At 36.5% G+C, this 20,000-nt stretch overlaps 1 protein-coding gene across 1 annotated transcript in view; it reads left to right on the top strand.

The window, feature by feature from the left end:
* The window catches only part of LOC137625539 (serine-rich adhesin for platelets-like), a 19,781-nt gene extending 12,612 nt beyond the window's left edge, over positions 1–7,169 (top strand). Inside the window, exons 4-8 of the mRNA XM_068356449.1 lie at positions 598–747; positions 1,796–1,913; positions 2,570–2,725; positions 3,345–3,553; positions 4,524–7,169. Coding sequence (XP_068212550.1) covers positions 598–747; positions 1,796–1,913; positions 2,570–2,725; positions 3,345–3,553; positions 4,524–5,726 — 1,836 coding nt within the window. The 3' untranslated portion in view covers positions 5,727–7,169. The remainder of the gene's footprint in view (positions 1–597; positions 748–1,795; positions 1,914–2,569; positions 2,726–3,344; positions 3,554–4,523) is intronic.
* Positions 7,170–20,000: the final 12,831 nt, after the last annotated feature.

The raw sequence follows: 20,000 nt of genomic DNA, 5'->3' as shown, positions 1-20,000 counted from the left end.
GGTCTAATATCCATACATAAACCCAAAGAAACACACACGCAAATTCAAAAGGAATCTGGCACGTCTCGCATAACAATGCAAATTGCCCTTCATAAACCAGACAAACGACCAGAGAATAAGATTTTCCAATACAATTCCGATGCCAATATGAGTCTGAAGATATCTCTCCTGAGAGAGAGAGAGAGAGAGAGAGAGAGAGAGAGTCTGAAGATATTTCTCCTTAAGAGAGAGAGAGAGAGAGAGGAGAGAGAGAGAGAGAGAGAGAGCGAGAGAGAGTTACAAGGATTTCGGATGTCTCGAAGACGTTTTAGTCCATCCGCGGAGATTCCATTTGCACTTGGGTATAGCGAATTATTTTGTTTAGAGAGATTTTATGATCTTGTATAACTTATTCTATTAGAGAGAGAGAGAGAGAGAGAGAGAGAGAGAGAGAGAGTTACTAGGATTTTGGATGTCTCGAAGACGTTTTAGTCCATCCGCGGAGATTCCATCGTTTAAACATTTTTATGACCTCGTATAACTTATTCCGAGAGAGGAGAGAGAGAGAGAGAGAGAGAGAGAGAGAGAGAATATAACGTTTTCCTCTTTTTCTTCCAGGTTCTTCACGACACCTCGACTCCTCAAGACGAGCAGTGCGGATCCTGGTCTGTCTCCGGAGTCGATAAGTTGTCTCACATTGGATTTCGAAGGGCCCTCTTCGGGTACTGCCCAAATCCCCCCATGATGGGCAGCGTCATGAGGTGTGGGGTGAGTAGATTGTTTATTTATTCGTTTGTTTCTGAAATAACGTTTATCTTCATGCCATGCAGTTAATTCAGAGTCATCTGAGAGAGGATCTTTCCATATCTTGGTGTCTATGTACACAGAAAACTTAGATAGTACACCCTCTCTGTGTAAACCATATGTACGAGTCCTACTTCTAACATCAGAGTTAACTAAGAGAGCATCTTTCCTTATCTTGGTGTCTAAGTAGATATACAACCTAGACAGTACACCAAATTTGTGTAGACCATATGTACAGAGTCCCACTTCTAGCATCAAAGTTATCTAAGAGAGGATCTTTCTTTCCTTTTCTTGATGTCTAAGTAAATAGGTAACCTAACCAGTACAACCAATCAGTGTTAACCAAATGTACAAAGTCATATAACTGGTTTGCCATTGGTTTGTCACTGTAGTATCTCGAAATCTGTCCATGCAAAACTGGAATGTATCCAGGCGATGTTGATAAATGAAGGTTACCCTATAGTCAATTTCTTTTAGCGATGCAGATTTGCACCGACTCGCAGTGGTGCCCTTTTAGCTCAGAAAAGTTTCCTGATCGCTGATTGGTTGGACGAGATAATTCTAACCAATCAGCGATCAGGAAAATTTTCCGAGCTAAAAGGGGCACCGCTGCGAGTCGATGCAAATCTGCCTCGATAAAAGATATGGACTATAGTAAGATAATTAAGTAGAGGGCATAATATAAAATTGGATGACTATCACATAAAAGGCAAGAGAACTGCTGAGAGCAACAGAAAAACAGCAACGATTTACCCAAAAAGTTGACTATGGGACAGCCTATAACCTTAGATGTATCACCGATGAGATAACAACAAAAATTCACTACCAGAGAGTATTACTAAGAGGCTTCATCTGGGCACATTAGACACACATTTACCCCTTACGATTTCTTTTTTATATAACTTAACAATGAAAGCAGAAAGTGCAAACCTTTTGAGACATTAACATTTACTTCAATTCTGTCTTTCTTTTAGACAAACTTTGTTTTGATGAGCAATAAATATTTTCTCAGGTGTCCGAACTGCGAGTGCAGGTGTCGATAGGCGCAAGAGATTTCACCAGCCTGCGGAAAAAGCCTTGGAGATCCTACAGAGGATTCACATTCGTGGTCACAGCCTACAAGTACTCGCGTAAGTTACCAAGAATACGTTTCCCAGCATTCCCTCAAACTATTTCTTCCATTATGATGTCTAGCTGGATATATGAAACAATTACACCTAAGAATATTAGAGCACTGACTCAAGAGTGGATAGATGTTGGCCCTTATCCTGAATTCAGGAGAATATAAGTCATATGAGTTATAACTATCAATTATCCTAAAAATACACCTGTGAGAGCTTCCACTCACACTATTAAGTATATTGGTATCCCTACAATCAATTTATTTATGGAAGGAACATTGGATAATACATGTATATTTAATATATACACAGTTCTAGAAGGACACTCCAAAATCAAACTAATGTTCTCTAGTCTTGGGTAGTGCAATAGTGTCTGTGCCACAGTCTTCTACTGTCTTGGGTTAGAGTTCCCTTACTTAAGGGTGCATTCAAGCACACTATTCTGTTTGCCAAAGCCCTTGGGCTTATAGAATCCTGCTATTTCCAACTAGGGCTGTAGCTTAACTAGTAATGATAATAATACAAAAACAATATTTGTAATATCATAGTCATCTAGAAAAGTATTAGCTTATATAACTAACCCCCTCCTCAATCTATCATCCAATAAACTATGATATTACTCTTTGTTTCCTAACCAATTCACTCATCTCAATAACACATTCCAGTTGGCGAGAGAGGATGCAAGGAAGGCTTCCAATCCTGCGGAAAAACAGACTACCACGGTTACCAACATCACTGCATTCACAAATCTCTCTGGTGCGACCAACACATCAACTGCGGACAGCCTGAAAACACGGACGAGATCCATTGCGATAATGATGGTAAGGAATGGGAACTTAACCTTCTCATATATAACCTAGATTTAAACGATGGTAGATGGATTGTTTAGGTTACCTCGGTGGCTGGAATCCCTAAACTGAGGTATTAGGTAAACTGTAAACTGTAAGTGTGGAGGGTAATGTTAGTATCAGTTTCTTGCTTTTAAGAATATGGGAACTGGGAACTCACATCTTGATAAAACTGAAAGACACAGGGTGCTAATATTGACTGAAGACTATTGCACAGCTAATGATGACCGAGAGATTGAAATTTCTTATGCTTGTTAAAACGAATATTGGTTTATGTCTCAGTATACCAAATCCTCAGAAAGAATGAACAAATATGGTAGGTATATGATATGATAATGCATTACTAACTCACTATTCTGGATTATCATGTCTCTCTGACACCCAGTGCTAATCAATGCAAGATCTCAAATTCTATTGCAAGTTTAACCTCATGAAACGAAATTCTTCAGAAGCAGAAATATGAGATAAAGGTTAGAAGGAACCATTATTCTGAGAGAGAACGAATAATTCAATACCACTACTTAATTAACTGCTTTGCTGATTGGTCAAAGAATCCCAGTTGTGATGTTCCAACCAAACTGCTTCTTTTCAGAAATGTTAAGTGGTCTAGTCACCGTCATGGTGGGACCCTGGGTTGGGGCAGCCCTCCTTGTGGTGCTGGTCCTTGCTGGAGTCTTATACTGGCGAAGGGCAAGGCCTACTCCGACGCAAGGTCCACCTCAACACCAAGACCACAACTCGTACGCAGAATCTTACGAGGTGTCGTCCACCATGTCATCGGCTCACCATATGGCAATACAGGTACGTAGCATGGCCCCTCGGGTACGGCAATTAGTGTAAAGGTGGTAATTCCATTTAAGTAGACAGCACTACTTCTGATATATAGTTTATTTATTCCCTTAGTTCCTTTCCTTACTGGGGTACTTTCCCTGTTGGAGCCCTAGGGCTTGTAGCATCCTGCTTTTTCTACTACGGTTGTAGCTTAGCTAGTAATAATACTAACTCGGGTAACCTATACCTTAACAATATTAAAGCCTTGTCAACATCAATAATGCTGTTACAGTTTGGCAGTAGACAGATTGCAGAGGCTCTGGGATTGTGCAGTGAACAGCATGGTACATCATGTCAAAACCACTGGCACACTTTTAAGGTTCAAATGTTAGAATAGAAGTTATGAAGGATCAGTATATAACATGCATGTGTTTCAATAGAAATTATAATTTCCAGCACAAATATATTTTCCAAGAACTTGCCAAAACTATTTCATAGTTTGTCAGATACTGTATTTGAATTGTTAAGTATCTACAGAAGTTGCATGGATCATAATAAATTCAATAAGGTCTTAGTCTCTTCTGACAATAGTTATTCCAAGTTCATTTATTATACAAATATTTCATGAAAAAAACACTGTCTGTTTTCTTGAATCGATTATGGTTTCCTGATTCTTAATGCTAGAACTATTCTGTAATATAATATATAATTTGTTTCCTCTGGAGACTAATATTTTGTAAGACTCATCAAGAGTATTCTATAATTCCATAACTGTCTGATATCTTAAGAAACTACATTTGATGCTTCCACATCTCAGTATATTTTTCATTATTTTTTCATTGTTCTCCAAACTCTAATGCATCTCTGAAGTTTTACCTCTTTTAAGAATATAACCAAATGAGTTTTCATCATCACTTACATTTCCAAACAACTAGTTATTCTAAAATTACATAATTCGTTGCATTTCCAAAATGAATTCACAATGAATCACGCGTTACAGGTTCGTGTTGTCTGTAACTCTGGCCAGTGCTTGCACACGCCGAGAATGACCCCCTGGCAGGCCGCTGATCTTCCGCCATCGTACGACTCCCTCTTCCCACAAGGGCCTCCTCCACCTAAATCCACCATTACATCGGCCACGTCCACCACCACAACTACCACGACTACTTCTGCTGCAAGTTTCAACATCTCCACAACTTCCCTAGTTAGTACGTCAATAGCTTCGAACGTCAACGCGTCTTCTGTTCCTCCGGGGTTCTACTCCAACACGACTCAGACATCAAGTATCGTCATCCCTATCAGCGCCATCTGCAACAACCTAGGGTCACCTTCTATGGGAAGTACCCCTTACAGCACAACCACCTTCACGAATACCATCACAGCATGTCCCCCAACTTTCACCAACACCACTACGTCAACGACCACCATCTCGTCGGTTGGTGCTTCTCCAGCAGCTTTGGCCTCCATCTCAGTCACTTCCGTTTCCCTGGCCGGACCTTCTGGTAATCACATTGCGAGTAAGAGCAAAGACAACGATATTCTGAGTCTGTCGCGTGATAATAGATCCAGTAATAACAGCAGTAGAGCTACAACCCCAAATCCTTGTCCAAAAGTCAGCAGTCCAGCTAGGATGATTAATGCAACACCCCCACTAGTAGAGCCAGAAGACACTAACTTAACTCCATGTACATCAAACGATGACACTCCAGCTTCAGCTGAAGCCCATACATTATATTCTTTTCAAGATGCCATAGAAAGTAGAGGGAAAGATTTGAGTCACCTCGATGAATCTGCAGCTTCGCATGTTTGTGATAGTGTAGCTTTAAGCCCTAGGTCAAATACTGCAATGTACAATGGTGATTATGTGTCTAATGTTGGAGACAACCCAAGTAGACCTAGCACAATGACAGCATCATGCACAGGAAGCTGCGACTGCGAAACTTCGGACAGACCAGACTCGGAGTCAGAGGAGACGGAGGAGATAACGCTTGACGACGAAGAGATGTCTTCGAGAGCCATGATCTCAAGGCCTTTCGATGAAGAAGTCCATCACACTCACACGTTCAATACTCAAGAAATGAACTTCAACGAGGAAATGGCCGTGGATGATAATGAAATGGCCAGAGGTATGCTCCTGCAAGAAATGGAGGAAGGAATGATTCATGAGAGCTCACAGGATAAGGACGACGAGTCTCTTTTGTAAGGGGAGGAGAAATGTTTCCAGTCCGTAGTGGCAAATAACGAAGCATGTGCAACTGAGAAGCTTCAGAACAGGTTTATAAACAACTGCGAATGAGTTGATTGGTACATATCGAGTAGATATTACAAAATGATTATCCCAGTCCGTGTCAGTTTACGTTCAAAGTAATATATTGACGTGGCAGTCTTAAATTGAAGATAACGCAGTATTAATCCAAGTTGAATCGTCACTTTCCACGATAACAATCTTACAGATCTCTTTAGTATACAAAACATGGTATAGGCTATAAATTTCTGGTGTCATTGTATAATACTGATAGCTCTTCGGAGTACAGCACAAAGCACCCTACTCAAAAACAACAATTCAAACGAAACTTTACCCTGACATTGTTACTTCTATGACGTCAAAGCAGTGTTTCCAACAAGTCTTTAAAATAATATGTAACACAGTAATCTTAGTATCCACTATAGTACAGCACTATAGATCACAAATTAACAGTATTATATTTCTGAATGTCCAAAAATGAATGCTTCCTCCACAAGAGCTATTCATGATTTTACGTACTGAGTGAACGCGAATGGTAACTATCAAGCGCCACCCAGTCGGCTGTTTTCCGCTGCTGCGACAAAGCAAATGAACGTAACTGGAGACTAGATCAGCAACTTCTATGTTAATTCAAAGCTTCTCAGTTTTCGAAAATGCACAGTAGAAAGTGATCGTCTTTTTTGGTGTATAAACGAACCTAAATATGTCGCGTGCTTTTGTTCCATGTTTGAAATATTTTGAATGAAACAATAAAAGGAGATTTTGGATACAATACACATTGGAAATAAAAGATAGACTTCTAAAAATGTTAAGAAAATATGTCGAGTGCTTTTTTGTTATAGATTGAAAAGATATTTGAAGTGGAAGAAGAAGAAGAAGAGGAAGAATAACTTTAGTATAACCGGAAAACGCGAAACGTTGTACAAATCTCATCCTAAATTAATTTTCAAATTTATTTTCTTAATCTCTTAGAATTTATTATGATTATATACGAAAGACAGTAACTCCAATACGGCAAAGATGTAGAAAGATATATTTTCATATTCTTCGTTATGACAAACCAAGGTTGTGAGTAATCCTTTTTATTAAGGCTTTAAATAAGGTTTCCCCCAGTTAAATGATAAGCTGTAGTCTTCTCTATAGTAGGTGCAATATATACGAATATATATATTTTCTTCTTTTTTGGATAGGAAATAACGCAAAATGAATTCATAGGACATTCACAAAAAAAATAAACAAGTCTCTTGAACACAAACAACATCACATGATGGCCATAAATATTTACAAATATTGATGTATAAATATCTAATATGATTGACAGCTCGGTAGTAAATTAAACACTTTCCCCCAAATATTTTTGAGGACCGGAGGAGGTCCTGTGTCTTTCTGCTAATAAAATAGATTTTGATTCTTTCGTCGCATTTTCCTTACGTCGATCCTTTGCAAATGACAGTTAGTCTGGCTAGTAATTGAGACGGGTAACCGCCAATCAGTACTAGGCAGAGTATGTTCACTAGATGGCTAGTCTTTCAGTTCGTAAAGCAGCATTTAGCCTATCTGTTATGTGGACGAGTGACCACCAACCAATAGCAAGCTCGAAGGTGTTCCTTGTATAGCTCAGCCTTCAAATAGTGAAGTAGAGAGCACTAGCCTTGTCAGAAGTCCCTGTTGGAGCCCAAGTGCTTATAGCATCCTGCTTTACCAACCAGGGTTGTAACCTAATGAAAATTTTTGCTATATAGTTTCTCTCACTCAATGAAGTGAAATGATACTGGGTAAAGTCAGTACATGGGTGTGTGACCACATAAAACGTACTGAAAGTTGATAGATAAAATTACTTACCCACCTGGTGGATCTCATAATAGCTGGTAACCTCAACCCCAAAGATCAATTCAAAGAAAATTCAGGAGACATTTAGAGCCTTGTCTGAGTGGCTATGAGTAATACTAGCCTCACCCAGCTAAGGGGAATACTTGCTGCATAAAGCTAGGGGCAATACTAGTTGCAGCAGACTAGAGGTAACACTACCTACAGCAGGCTAGGGGTAATACTAGCTGCATAAAGCAAGGGGTAATATTAGCTGCAGCAGGCTAGTGATAATAGTAGCTGCAGCAGGCTAGGGATAATAGTAGCTGCAGCAGGCTAGGGATAATAGTAGCTGCAGCAGGTTATAGATAATACTGGTTGCAGAAGGCTAAGGGTAATAATGATTGCAGAAAATGGATAATACTAGCTGCAGCAGGCCCGGGGTAATACTAGCTGCATAAAGCAAGGGGTAATACTAGCTGCAGCAGACTAGAGGTAACACTAACTGCAGTAGGCTAGGGGTAATACTAGCTGCATAAAGCAAGGGGTAATACTAGCTGCAGCAGGCTAGGGATAATAGTAGCTGCAGCAGGCTAGGGATAATAGTAGCTGCAGCAGGTTATAGATAATACTGGTTGCAGAAGGCTAAGGGTAATAATGATTGCAGAAAATGGATAATACTAGCTGCAGCAGGCCCGGGGTAATACTAGCTGCATAAAGCAAGGGGTAATACTAGCTGCAGCAGACTAGAGGGAACACTACCTGCAGCAGGCTAGGGGTAATACTAGCTAAATCATGCTAGGGGTAATCCTGGTTGCAGAAGGCTAGGGGTAATAATGATTGCAGAAAGTTAAGGATAATACTAGCTGCAGCAGGCTAGGGGTAATACTAGCTGCAGCAGGCTAGACGTAATGCTGGTTGCAGAAGACTAAGGGTAATACTAGCTGAATCATGCTAGGGGTAATCCTGGTTGCAGAAGGCTATGGGTAATACTGGCTGCAGAAGGCTAGGGAAAATACTAGCTACAGCAGGCTAGGGGTAGTACTAGCTGCAGTAGGCTAGAGGTAATGCTGGTTGCAGAAGGCTAAGGATAATACTAGCTGAATCATGCTAGGGGTAATCCTGGTTTTAGAAGGCTAAGGGCAATACTAGTTGAATCATACTAGGGGTAATCCTGGTTGCAGAAGGCTAGGGGTAATACTGGTTGCAGAATTCTGCAGCAGGCTAGAGGTAATACTAGCTGAATCATGCTAGGAGTACTCCTGGTTGCAGAAGGCTATGAATAATACTAGCTGCAGCAGGCAAGGGGGAACCTCATCAAATATAAGAAATGTCAGGACGTGAGTCATTATACATAATATAATCAAAATATATATGTATGTATATATACACATACATGACTAAAACTGCAGTGTTGAACAAGAAAAAGACAGGATACAGAAACCAGTAGCTTTATAGGTTGTTCCATATTTTGTCCATCTCCACACAGAAAACCAGCAGAGAAGGAGAGTGGAAATAGAGATAGTAGTGTCAACCATAATACAAGCTTAATGCTCTTTAGAGAAATGCAAATAGGCCTGTCTATGAGATGCACCTAACTTAATCATGAGACTGATTGAAGGATAGTAATTGTACCAGCCATAGGTGAAATACCGTAACCCAGTCAAGCAAAGATAGGACCCCAGCTGAACGCAGAGTCATAGCCATCATATCAATCAAGTAATACAGAGTTAAATGATATTAAACAAATACAAAGTATGTGTTGTGCTATCTAGAGGTAAGATATAAAACGACATTGGTCTCTTTGATATACATGGCTCTGTTCTAGTACTTAAGCAACCAAGTTGAATAATTTTTGTTACATGGAAGATGAAGACTAATACAAGTGATTTACAAAGCTTTATTGTTCTGAATCATTTTTAAAATGGGTCAAAATTGGAGCAAAGTAATTTTGAAGAGGTTGGACAAATAAATTCAGTGTAACAATAGACGAAAAATGGACAGCGGAAAGAAATATAGTTGGGATCCAAGAGACTCTCCTAAGAATCTTTGGTATCTTTCTCACTGTGACACATTTGTACAATGACAGTAATAAACTCTTATGGTAACCATTGTAGATGAGGACTTGTAGGTGGCCTAGGTATAGGGAAGAAAAACAAATGACTTAGGTAATATATACCAGTTCCATAGACACCTAACGATGGTTCAGAACATGTTTAAGCGGAAGCAAAAATGCTGAAGTTGAATGTGAAAGAAAGAAAAGAGATGGAAGCTGTTATTATTTATTGTCTACGTAGTGTATGTTGTAAATTAGTTGATAGGAAAAAACTATGCTATTATATTATGTTAACGGATGAATCAAAGACTTTTGAAATGGCTTGGTCAAGTGGAAAGAATGGATGGCAATTAGGTTTGATTAAGTTTTGGTAAAAAAAAGTTTGCAATTTGGGAATGTTAGAACGAAGAAGCCATTGGAGTAGGCGTATCAGGCAACCAACTCTTTAATGTAAGGATAACAATGGGAAAGAAGTGTAAGAAGGAAAAAGACATTAAAGAGGGTGTATTAGGCAACCGACCCCTTAATGTAAGAATAACAGAAGAAAGAAAATGTTACAAGGGTGTGACAGAGTTATTATAAAGAAGGGAACTTAACACCCTGGAATAGAAGTGAATTATGCACCGTTTATAGGAAGGTTTGACGTGATGTTTATGAACTAGTAAAACTATTTTTTGTAATAGTTTCCTACACTGCAATAGAAAAACCCAACAGAATCTATTAGAAATAAAATAAAAAATGCAACATAAGCAGAATTCCCAATGACAAGAGTCGAGATGAGGGTACCAATTGATCTGAAATTTTCCCTCTGATGCCAGCATGAGGGGAAATAGGGGAGGAAGAGGGAAATGACTCAAGAACTTCGACATATGGTTAGAGCTTTACATTTTGGAATGATTCATGAGTCAGTGCGATTCATCATGGAAAGAAAAGAGGATTCAGGATTCATTGATTTATTTACATGAATAGGAGTCGTACAAACAAGCTTTACATTTGGGTATGATTCATGAGTCAGTGCGATTCATCATGGAAAGAAAAGAGGAATCAGGATTCAAGATTCACTTACATGAATAGGAGTCGTACAAACAAGCTTTACATTTTTGAATGATTCATGAGTCAGTGCGATTCATCATGGAAAGAAAAGAGGATTCAGGATTCAAGATTCATTTACATGAATAGGAGTCGTACAAACAATGGTTATCATAATCTCAAGTCCTGCTTGATAAGGCAATGTTACTGTCTCTTGCCTTTGGCATTCATGAGTGGAATTTAAACCTTTAAATAGGCCATCAAAATCTCATGATAATATATACCTCAAGACTTGATAATAGTTTTTGTCAAAAAAAAAAAAAAAAAAAAAAATCACTGAGGTATATAAATAATGAAACTAGAAATGAGGATAAAATTAATACCTAATAATATCAAATAACAGATATATAACTTCTGACGAAGGCAAATTTACTCTACAGACTCTAAACCCCACAACACACTGGCCTCAATAAAATTCTTATAAATATGCTGGAAAGAAGGAAGCTACCATCCTCAACCTGGTACCCTGAATCTTTGACTACTCTCAAGACTCAGACTCAATCTCATCCAATAATTTCAATTGCGTTCTATGTAAAAGAAAAGACTTTTTGCAATTACAATCTTCACTCTATTTTCTTATAAATATGTAAAGTATAAAGAGTGCTCTCAAATATGATATTATTCGCCAAGATAGACTTTCTAATCACCCTGGAAAGATGACAACGACAATAGTTACCATCCTCAACAAGCACGTGAGGAACCGTAAGAGGTAATACTAAAATCTGAAAGATCTGAAGCTATCTAGACCTAAAGAATGTAATAGTTTATTCAAGGTCTAAAGATACAAATCTATTAAGAATATGTAATCAGAACACTTAACAAAGCAATAGTTACCTCCGCCAACGAAATTGGAAGGAGGTTATGTTTCAACCCCTGTTTGTATGTGTGTTTGTTTGTGAACAGCTTCCTGACCACAATTTAAATCGTAGAATAATGAAACTGGCAGGGATTGACTTTTATGTAAAAAGCTGGAAATGATTCAGTTTTGGAAGGTCAAGGTCAAAGGTCGAGGTCACGGTCAAGCAAAATGTCCAATTCACATAATCAGTCACAAGTTTGGACATCGCTGTCACAGAGATTTCAAACTTGGTTCATATATAAGTGTATGAAAATCCACGCCAATAAATGCACGTTAAGGTCAAAGGTCAAGATCTATTCCGAGGTTAAGGCCAAGCAAAAGGTCAAATTCCGGTCATCAACCAAACAGCCACAATTTGAAATTTAAAGTAATGAAACTTGCACGGATTTTAAACTATGTAAAGAGCTGGAAAGGATTAATTGATTCTGGGAAAGGCAAGCTGGCTGCGAGAAATAAGCTGCCGTGGCGGAGGTCTGCACTCTCAGAGTGCATTTCTAGTTTTACTTAGTTTAAATCAATGATTTGGACTCAATAGGATTCCAATCAAGATAATGTCACTTGACATTTAAAAAAACATTCATTTCTCAATTAATGTTTATATTTATATTTTACAACATCCCACATCTGTCAACCATGACTAATTGGAAGATGTTGTGTGTGACCTTTTGACCCTTCCAATGACCCTGAAATAGATGATTGAGTTTCAATACGACGTCTTGAACTGAATATTCAGTCAAATAGTTGGACATTCAGAATACCAAAAGCACTGCTTGTCATTCTTTTCCTGGTGTAGAGGATATTAAATATCTGGCGTTACAAATCTTAGGGTCATTCTTTTGAAGTATATAATCTCTCTCTCTCTCTCTCTCTCTCTCTCTCTCTCTCTCTCTCTCTCTCTCTCTCTCTCCCCTGCAAAGCAAGACGCCCACGGTAATCCTCAAGAATAACAAGTGAATAAGACCACAGGAAGCAAGGCATATACCCTAATGACGTCATCTACACGTCACAAACATAAACAACCAATCAGCTCCTTTCTTCCATGACGTCATCAACACGTCACACACTGAACAGCCAATCAGCTTGAGTGCTTTTCCTCGCGGGGGTATAAACATGAAAAGTCTGGTGACAATAAATATAACTAACTACTGCTGCCACGTTCAGTCGAGAGTTGAACTCTGTCCTGACAAGACGTGTGTTTAGGAATATATAAACGACGGAGATTCTTATAAATGGTTGTAAATAGATAATGGAAATAGTATATATATATACAATATGGCTACGTTAGTGAGTAGTGCTTCTTCTACATGCTTCAATTGAGGTAAGCATTATAAAAAACACTTTGGTGTGTGTGAGCATCCTGTTTCCTTTAGTGTGAGGGAGAGAAGCATCTTTTGAGAAATGACAGTCCTTGGGTGACGGGTGTGAGCGGCATTGTGCTACAATAAGAATTATCAGAAAGTATTTGATTTTTATCTTGAATGTGGAAATTGATATATCTATATATTTAAAAATATTATTTTTCAAGATAAATTTACAATAATTACACTTTTCCTTTGTCATTCTCAATAGATTTTTTTATTTATAGAAGAATAGATAAATAAAAATGAAATTTTTTGAAAATTTAGAAAAAAATTAATGTAAAAAATTTAATTTTTAGAAATTTCCCAATATAATTAACGTTAAAACTGTTATTTTTAGAAATGTTTACAATATTTTACGTCGAAATTGAACTTGTTAATATAAGATATATATATATACAGTATATATATATATATATATATATATATATATATATATATATATATATATATATATATATTGAACATATTAATATAAAATATATATATATATATATATATATATATTGAACATGTTAATATAAGATATATATATGTATATATGCATATATGTATATATATATATATATATATATATATATATATATATATATATATATATATATATATATCAATTACCTCCCCTGACTGCAGCTTATTTCATGACCTTTTGCTAGAACTTGACCTTGACCTTTGACCTTAACATGTATCAATTGATGTGGATTTTCATACACTCAAATATGAACTAAAGTTTGAAGTCTCTGTGACAATGATGTCCAAACTTATGGCTGATTACGTGAATTGGACATTTTGCTTGACTGTGACCTTAACCTTTGACCTTGACCTTCCAAAATGTAATCATTTCCAGCTATTCACATAACAGTTAATCCCTCCAAGTTTCATTACTCTACGATTATAATTGTGGCCAGGAAGCTGTTCACAAACAAACACACAAACAGGGGATAAAACATAACCTCCTTCCAACTTAGTTTGTTTACTAATAAGAATTCACAAACAAGTTTGTGTTTATTAGAATTGTTTGTTCGTAAAGATGTAATGTATATGTATGTTATACATTGCATACATAAAATACAAACTGGGGTATGTATGTTGATATATGTGATTTCCATATGTATATATGTATATATATTTTCGTTAATGCTTCTGAACTTTCTTGCCCCTTCAGTTTTCCCATTTGGTAAAAACAATTATGACTAAGAAGATATAATAATAATAATAATAATAATAATAATAATAATAATAATAATAAAAAGCAGAAAAACAAAAGAACTGATATATAGTTAAAATAAACCAATAGAGAAACAAGATATATTAGAAATGATAAGAAAAATAAGGAACTAACTAATATGATATTAAATATATATATATATATATATATATATATATATATATGTATATATATATATATATATATATATATATATATATATATATATATACACACACACATATATATATATATATATATAAACAACAAAAATGAATTTGAAAACCAAATCTTTATAAACACAACAAAAGAAAAAATCGATAAAGAATAATTAGGATTTGAAAACCAATTTTTGAAAAAAAAAAAAAAAAAAAAAAAAACATGAAAACAACAAAAAAAAAAGTCGAAAGAATTATAAGAAAAACAAACACGAATTTAAGTAGAAAAACAAACAGGACTATCACAAACAACAAACAAAATTGCTCTCACAAACAACAAACAAAATTCCCTTCAAAAACAATATACAAAATGGCTTCTAGGTAAAAGGTAATCACATACACGACCCTCCTAACTTCGACTCGACAGACAGACATTAAATAATGATAGAGTGGGGACATAACACCAGTACTATGAGCTACACTCTACCCACCCGCAAGGTTATCTCTTCTCTGTGGGCGTGGGTGGGCGAGGAAGTGTTGTCAGGATGGGCGGCCGGTAGTATATATATATATATATATATATATATATATATATATATATATATATGTATATATATATATATATATATATATATATATATATATATATATATATATACATACATTTAATTCACGAGGATCCTTCAAGAGGATCCCTCGTGTCTTCAGGAAGAATTGGAGAAAGTTCAGGGGTCATATTGTAATCTAATGACAATATCTTTATCACATAAAAACTTATCCATTATTTATTTCATCCTAAACACAATCTTGATAATCCATCCTACATTTCATTCAATAGGATCCTTCATGAGGATCCTTCGTGTCTTCAGGAAGAATTGGAGAAAGTTCAGAGGTCATACTGTAACCTTATGACAATTTCTTCATAACATAAAAAGCTTATCCATTATTCATTTCATCCTAAACACAATCTTGATAACCCATCCTACATTTAATTCACGAGAATCCTTCATGAGGATCCCTCGTGTCTTCTGGAAGAATCCCTCGCGTCTTCAGGAAGAATTGGAGAAGAAAGTTGAAAGGAACAATTATTAACAACACGCGTCGAGTAAGATATACATTCCAAGGGGTCTCTAGCTGTTTATATTTACGAGGACGGTTTAATATCTTCACGGAGGCGAGGCAATTATCTCTCTCTCTCTCTCTCTCTCTCTCTCTCTCTCTCTCTCTCTCTCTCTCTCTCTCTCTCATCTTCATCCCAGAAATCAAAGCCATTTTATAAAAATGTTCCGTCAGATATCAAAATGTCATGATTCTCCAAGATCTCCAGTTGAGGAATTTTCAATCTCTCCCTTAATACAAAACAATCATGAAGACAGACTGACAAACTACGAACGCATCTAACAGAAAGCTGCCTCAACCCTGCCTCCCCACCCTCGCCCAGATGGGCTAAGCACGCCTTAATGAGCAGCAATAATGTAGACAATTGCTCCGTCTCCAATTGGCTCCGCGACCTACTTAACACGATTCCTGTCGTGTCTTCGACGCATTCCTCAAGGACATATTTTAAAAATGAGATTTTTTCCTACGATTTGAAGCATATATATTGCAATTGCTTGCTTGAGGATGTTTTATTAATGCATAGCTATGCACACGTGCATTCTCGCCCTACCCCACCCCCCTCATACTACCTCAGAGGGTCGCTTATTTGCCCTCATCACTCTAAGTGAGGTTGAGGACAATCTTCCGGGAATCCATTATCGCTGAAGCAAGCGGTCTGTTTTTGTCCATCCCTGGGGGGATGTAAAGACCTCCCGGTTGCTTAAGATGGCGTACTGTAAACACACATGAAGGTTCAGAGCCAGGATAAAAGAGGGGGGTCTGGGGGATAGTATTAAGCCTCAAATCCGAAAATTGCTGACCTAAGCAGTTTTATCTCGAGTAGGATAATAGGTCATATTGAACTCAAAGGTAATCATAGAATTAATATATATATATATATATATATATATATATATATATATATATATATATATATATATATGTGTGTGTGTGTGTGTGTGTGTAGATAGATAGATAGATAGATTGTAGCTTACAATACCCAACGTCCAAAAAGGTAAACATCCGGTTTAGATATTAAGTTCTTGCGCAAATTGAAAGAGTCGGAGATTGCGATATAAACGCATTTCTGTATTTGTTTAAGATTGTTCAATTATAATAACAACTCTGACTATGATGGAATATAAGGTAATTATCATATTACGAATAATGTTGATTAATAATAATAATAATTATAATAATAATAATAATAATTACAATATTAATAATAATAATAAAATCATATATATATATATATATATATATATATATATATATATATATATATATATATACTGTATATATACGTTAGTGAACACATTTTTTGCCAGTCACGCTCAGCGGCATTGCCAGACGTATAACTACTCCATCTCTCTCCCGGTCCCTCGAGATGGGGGAAGATGATGTTGTCATACCCTGGCGAGAGGGGGCTGCATATGCGTGTGTTTGAATATATCTAAATATTTATCCGGCATTTTGACAGGTCGCATACACTAGTAGTAATATCAATTAACTGCGGTAACAACTCGAATAATAGGAGCACCCACTTTTTATCTTTCCCCAGTTGCATCTTGGCTCCGAATGGCCTTCCAGGACCTTGTAACCAGCCATATGACTTATATTGCAAATACTAAATAAAACTGAATAATTCCAGTCAACTGATTCCTATGATCTAGGAATATTCCAGTTAAGTATAGATTCCAGTTTGGAATTCCACTGGCCATAAACCATCTGGGAATATTCCAGTTAATCATAAATTCCAATTTGGATTCCCACTGACCATAAACCATCTGGGAATATTCCAGTTAAGTATAGATTCCAATTTGGAATCCCACTGACCATAAATCATCTGGGAATTCCAGTTAATCATTAATTCCAAGTTGGAATCCCACTAAGCAAAAATTCCTACCTTCCACAAATTCCCACTGTGTTAACTGGACATTCCAAGTCACTACGACTAATTCTGAGAATCAACGGAGAGAGAGAGAGAGAGAGAGAGAGAGAGATCAAATGACGAGTCGAAGAACCAGATGAGTCTGTTTCTTCTTCAGTTTAGTTTTATTCGTTATTCATTTTTCATCGTTTATTCTTCGCTTTTCTGTTTCTTTTTATTCACTGGGTGGGTTCGATAATAATAATAATAATAATAATAATAATAATAATAATAATAATAATAATAATAATAATAATGATAATAATAATAATAATAATACAGTTCAGTTCGTAGGGCCCAAACTTAAAAGATAATTAACTTGCTACAAAAAAAAAAAAATAATAATAATAAGAAGAAGAAGAAGAAGAAGAAGAAGAAGAAGAAGAAGAAGAAGAAGAAGAAGAAGAAGAAGAAGAAGAATACCAAGAGACGATAAAAAGTTGATTAAACAGAACGAAAAAAAAAAACAATAATAAAAAAGGAAAGATGAGACGGAAGATATATGAACCATCTCATATTTGTTTATGTAAACAAACCTATTGTGAGTTCTATTAAGGATGGAACTCTCTAAGGAAATATATAAGTAATGGGAAAATCTCTAAGACTTTATTTAAGGGAAAATATTGATATAGATAAAGACTTCAAGACTTTCTTTAAGGAAAACTATTTAAAGGTTTAAAGGCCGCTCATGAATAGCAAAGGCAAGGGACAGTGACATTGCCCTATCGAGCAGGACAATGCTCTAGTGACTGACCATATATATATGATCAGCGCCCAAGCCTCCTCTCCACCCAAGCTAGGACCAAGGAAGACCAAGCAATGGCTGCTGATGGCTCAGCAGATAGACATATAGGCTCCCCTAAAACCCCCTTCCTTAGCTTAAAAGGATGGTGAGGTTGCAGACTCTAAAGGAACTAAGGAGTTTGAGCGGGACTCGAACGCCAGTCTGGCGTTCACCAGTCAGGGACGTTATCACATCAATCTCTAAGGAAATATATCAGTGATGTGAAAGTATTTCAGACTTTCATTAAGGGAAAATATTGGTATAAATAAATTCTTCAAGACTTTCTTTAAAGAAAAATATTGTTATAAATAAAGAATAAAATATACTTTCTGAATTCGATGGAAATAGATTGACAAAATAAACAAATTTCTTTGATTACAAAAGCTGTTTGTTTGATCCGAGTAACATTTTAAAATAGAACTTGGAAATATATTTACTCTCTTTTACTGAAGGCTTCAAGACTTTCTTCAAAGAAAAATATTGTTATAAATAAAGAATAAAATATACTTTCTGAATTCGATGGAAATAGATTGACAAAATAAACAAATTGTTTTGATTAAAAAGGATGTTTGAGTTGATCCAAAGTAAGATTTTAAAATATATTTAACCTCTTTTACTACCATTCTGATCTTAGCTCCACCTAATACAAATAGACTTAAAAACACTAAAATTACTGGCTTACTTTTTAAAAAGTCAAAATCAACCATTGAAACCTGAATGAAAACTAAAAATCAAAATAATATAATTTATCTAAATCACACAAGCGAACAGAAACACCTGTTTTACTCCACCCAATACAAATAGACTTAAAAACACCAAAATTACTGGCTTACTTTTTTTTTTTAAATTCAAAATCAACCATTGAAACCTGAATGAAAACTAAAATCAAAAGAATATGATTTATCTAAATCACACAAGCGAACAGAAACACCTGTTTTAGGACAGGAAATGTTGGTTGAACAAGTGTAAGAGCTACTGCAGGGTTCCATGGATATTATTAAAGTAATTGTGGGCTCACTAACTCAATACAAGTCCCCCCTCCTCTTGACAATAATTGAGGGCTTTGATTCTCGTGGTTCGTGGCAACTAATCTCTTCCTCTTTGCTTCTTTTTCCTCACTGGTATCCCTACACTAAGGGGTCGGATGCCTTTTGCGTCCTCTCCAATCTTCCACCGAACCTCTTCACTCCATATCATCCTTCACTTTGTCTTCTCACACACCGTTATCCCTACATTAAGAGGGTCGGTTGCCTTTTGCGTCCTCTCCAATCTTCCACCGAACCGCTTCTCTCCATATTATCCTTCACCTTGTCTTCTTCTTCTTCCACCGTTATCCCTACATTAAGAGTGTCGGTTGCCTGATGCGTCCTCTCCAATATTCCACCGAACCTCTTCTCTCCATATCATCCTTCACCTTATCTTCTTCTATTTCTTCCCCACCGTTATCCCCCCTACATTAAGGGGTCGTCGGTTGCCCGATGCGTACTCTCCAATGCCTTCTATCAAAGACATCCTCTTCCACCAAACCTCTTCTTTCTCTCCATATCATCCTTCACTTTATCTCGCCATCTAATTCTCCGCAATACCACATAATAACTTCCAAAGGTCTACTCTTGTACATAACAGTTTTATCTTTTGCTAGCAGTTAGTAATAAAATAAAGAATGGTTTCACTTTATGCTAGCAGTTGGTAACAGGAGGATGTATATGGTTGGAACAAGTTTACGAAGAACCAATTTTACTATTATAGTGATGTCTTAGAGCTCAGAACTCTGTCTTGGAAGTCATTATGATGCCTGGTGTCCTGTAGGCCACTTAAAGTGTTTTGCAAGTTACTTTTATTTATTACAATTTACTATCGCGTCTTGTAATTCACGTTAGCATCCTG

Source organism: Palaemon carinicauda, chromosome 32, assembly GCF_036898095.1.
Source record: "Palaemon carinicauda isolate YSFRI2023 chromosome 32, ASM3689809v2, whole genome shotgun sequence".
NCBI lineage: Eukaryota > Metazoa > Arthropoda > Malacostraca > Decapoda > Palaemonidae > Palaemon > Palaemon carinicauda.
The sequence above is the reverse complement of the archived record's forward strand: the minus strand, read 5'-3'. Positions and strand labels throughout refer to the sequence as shown.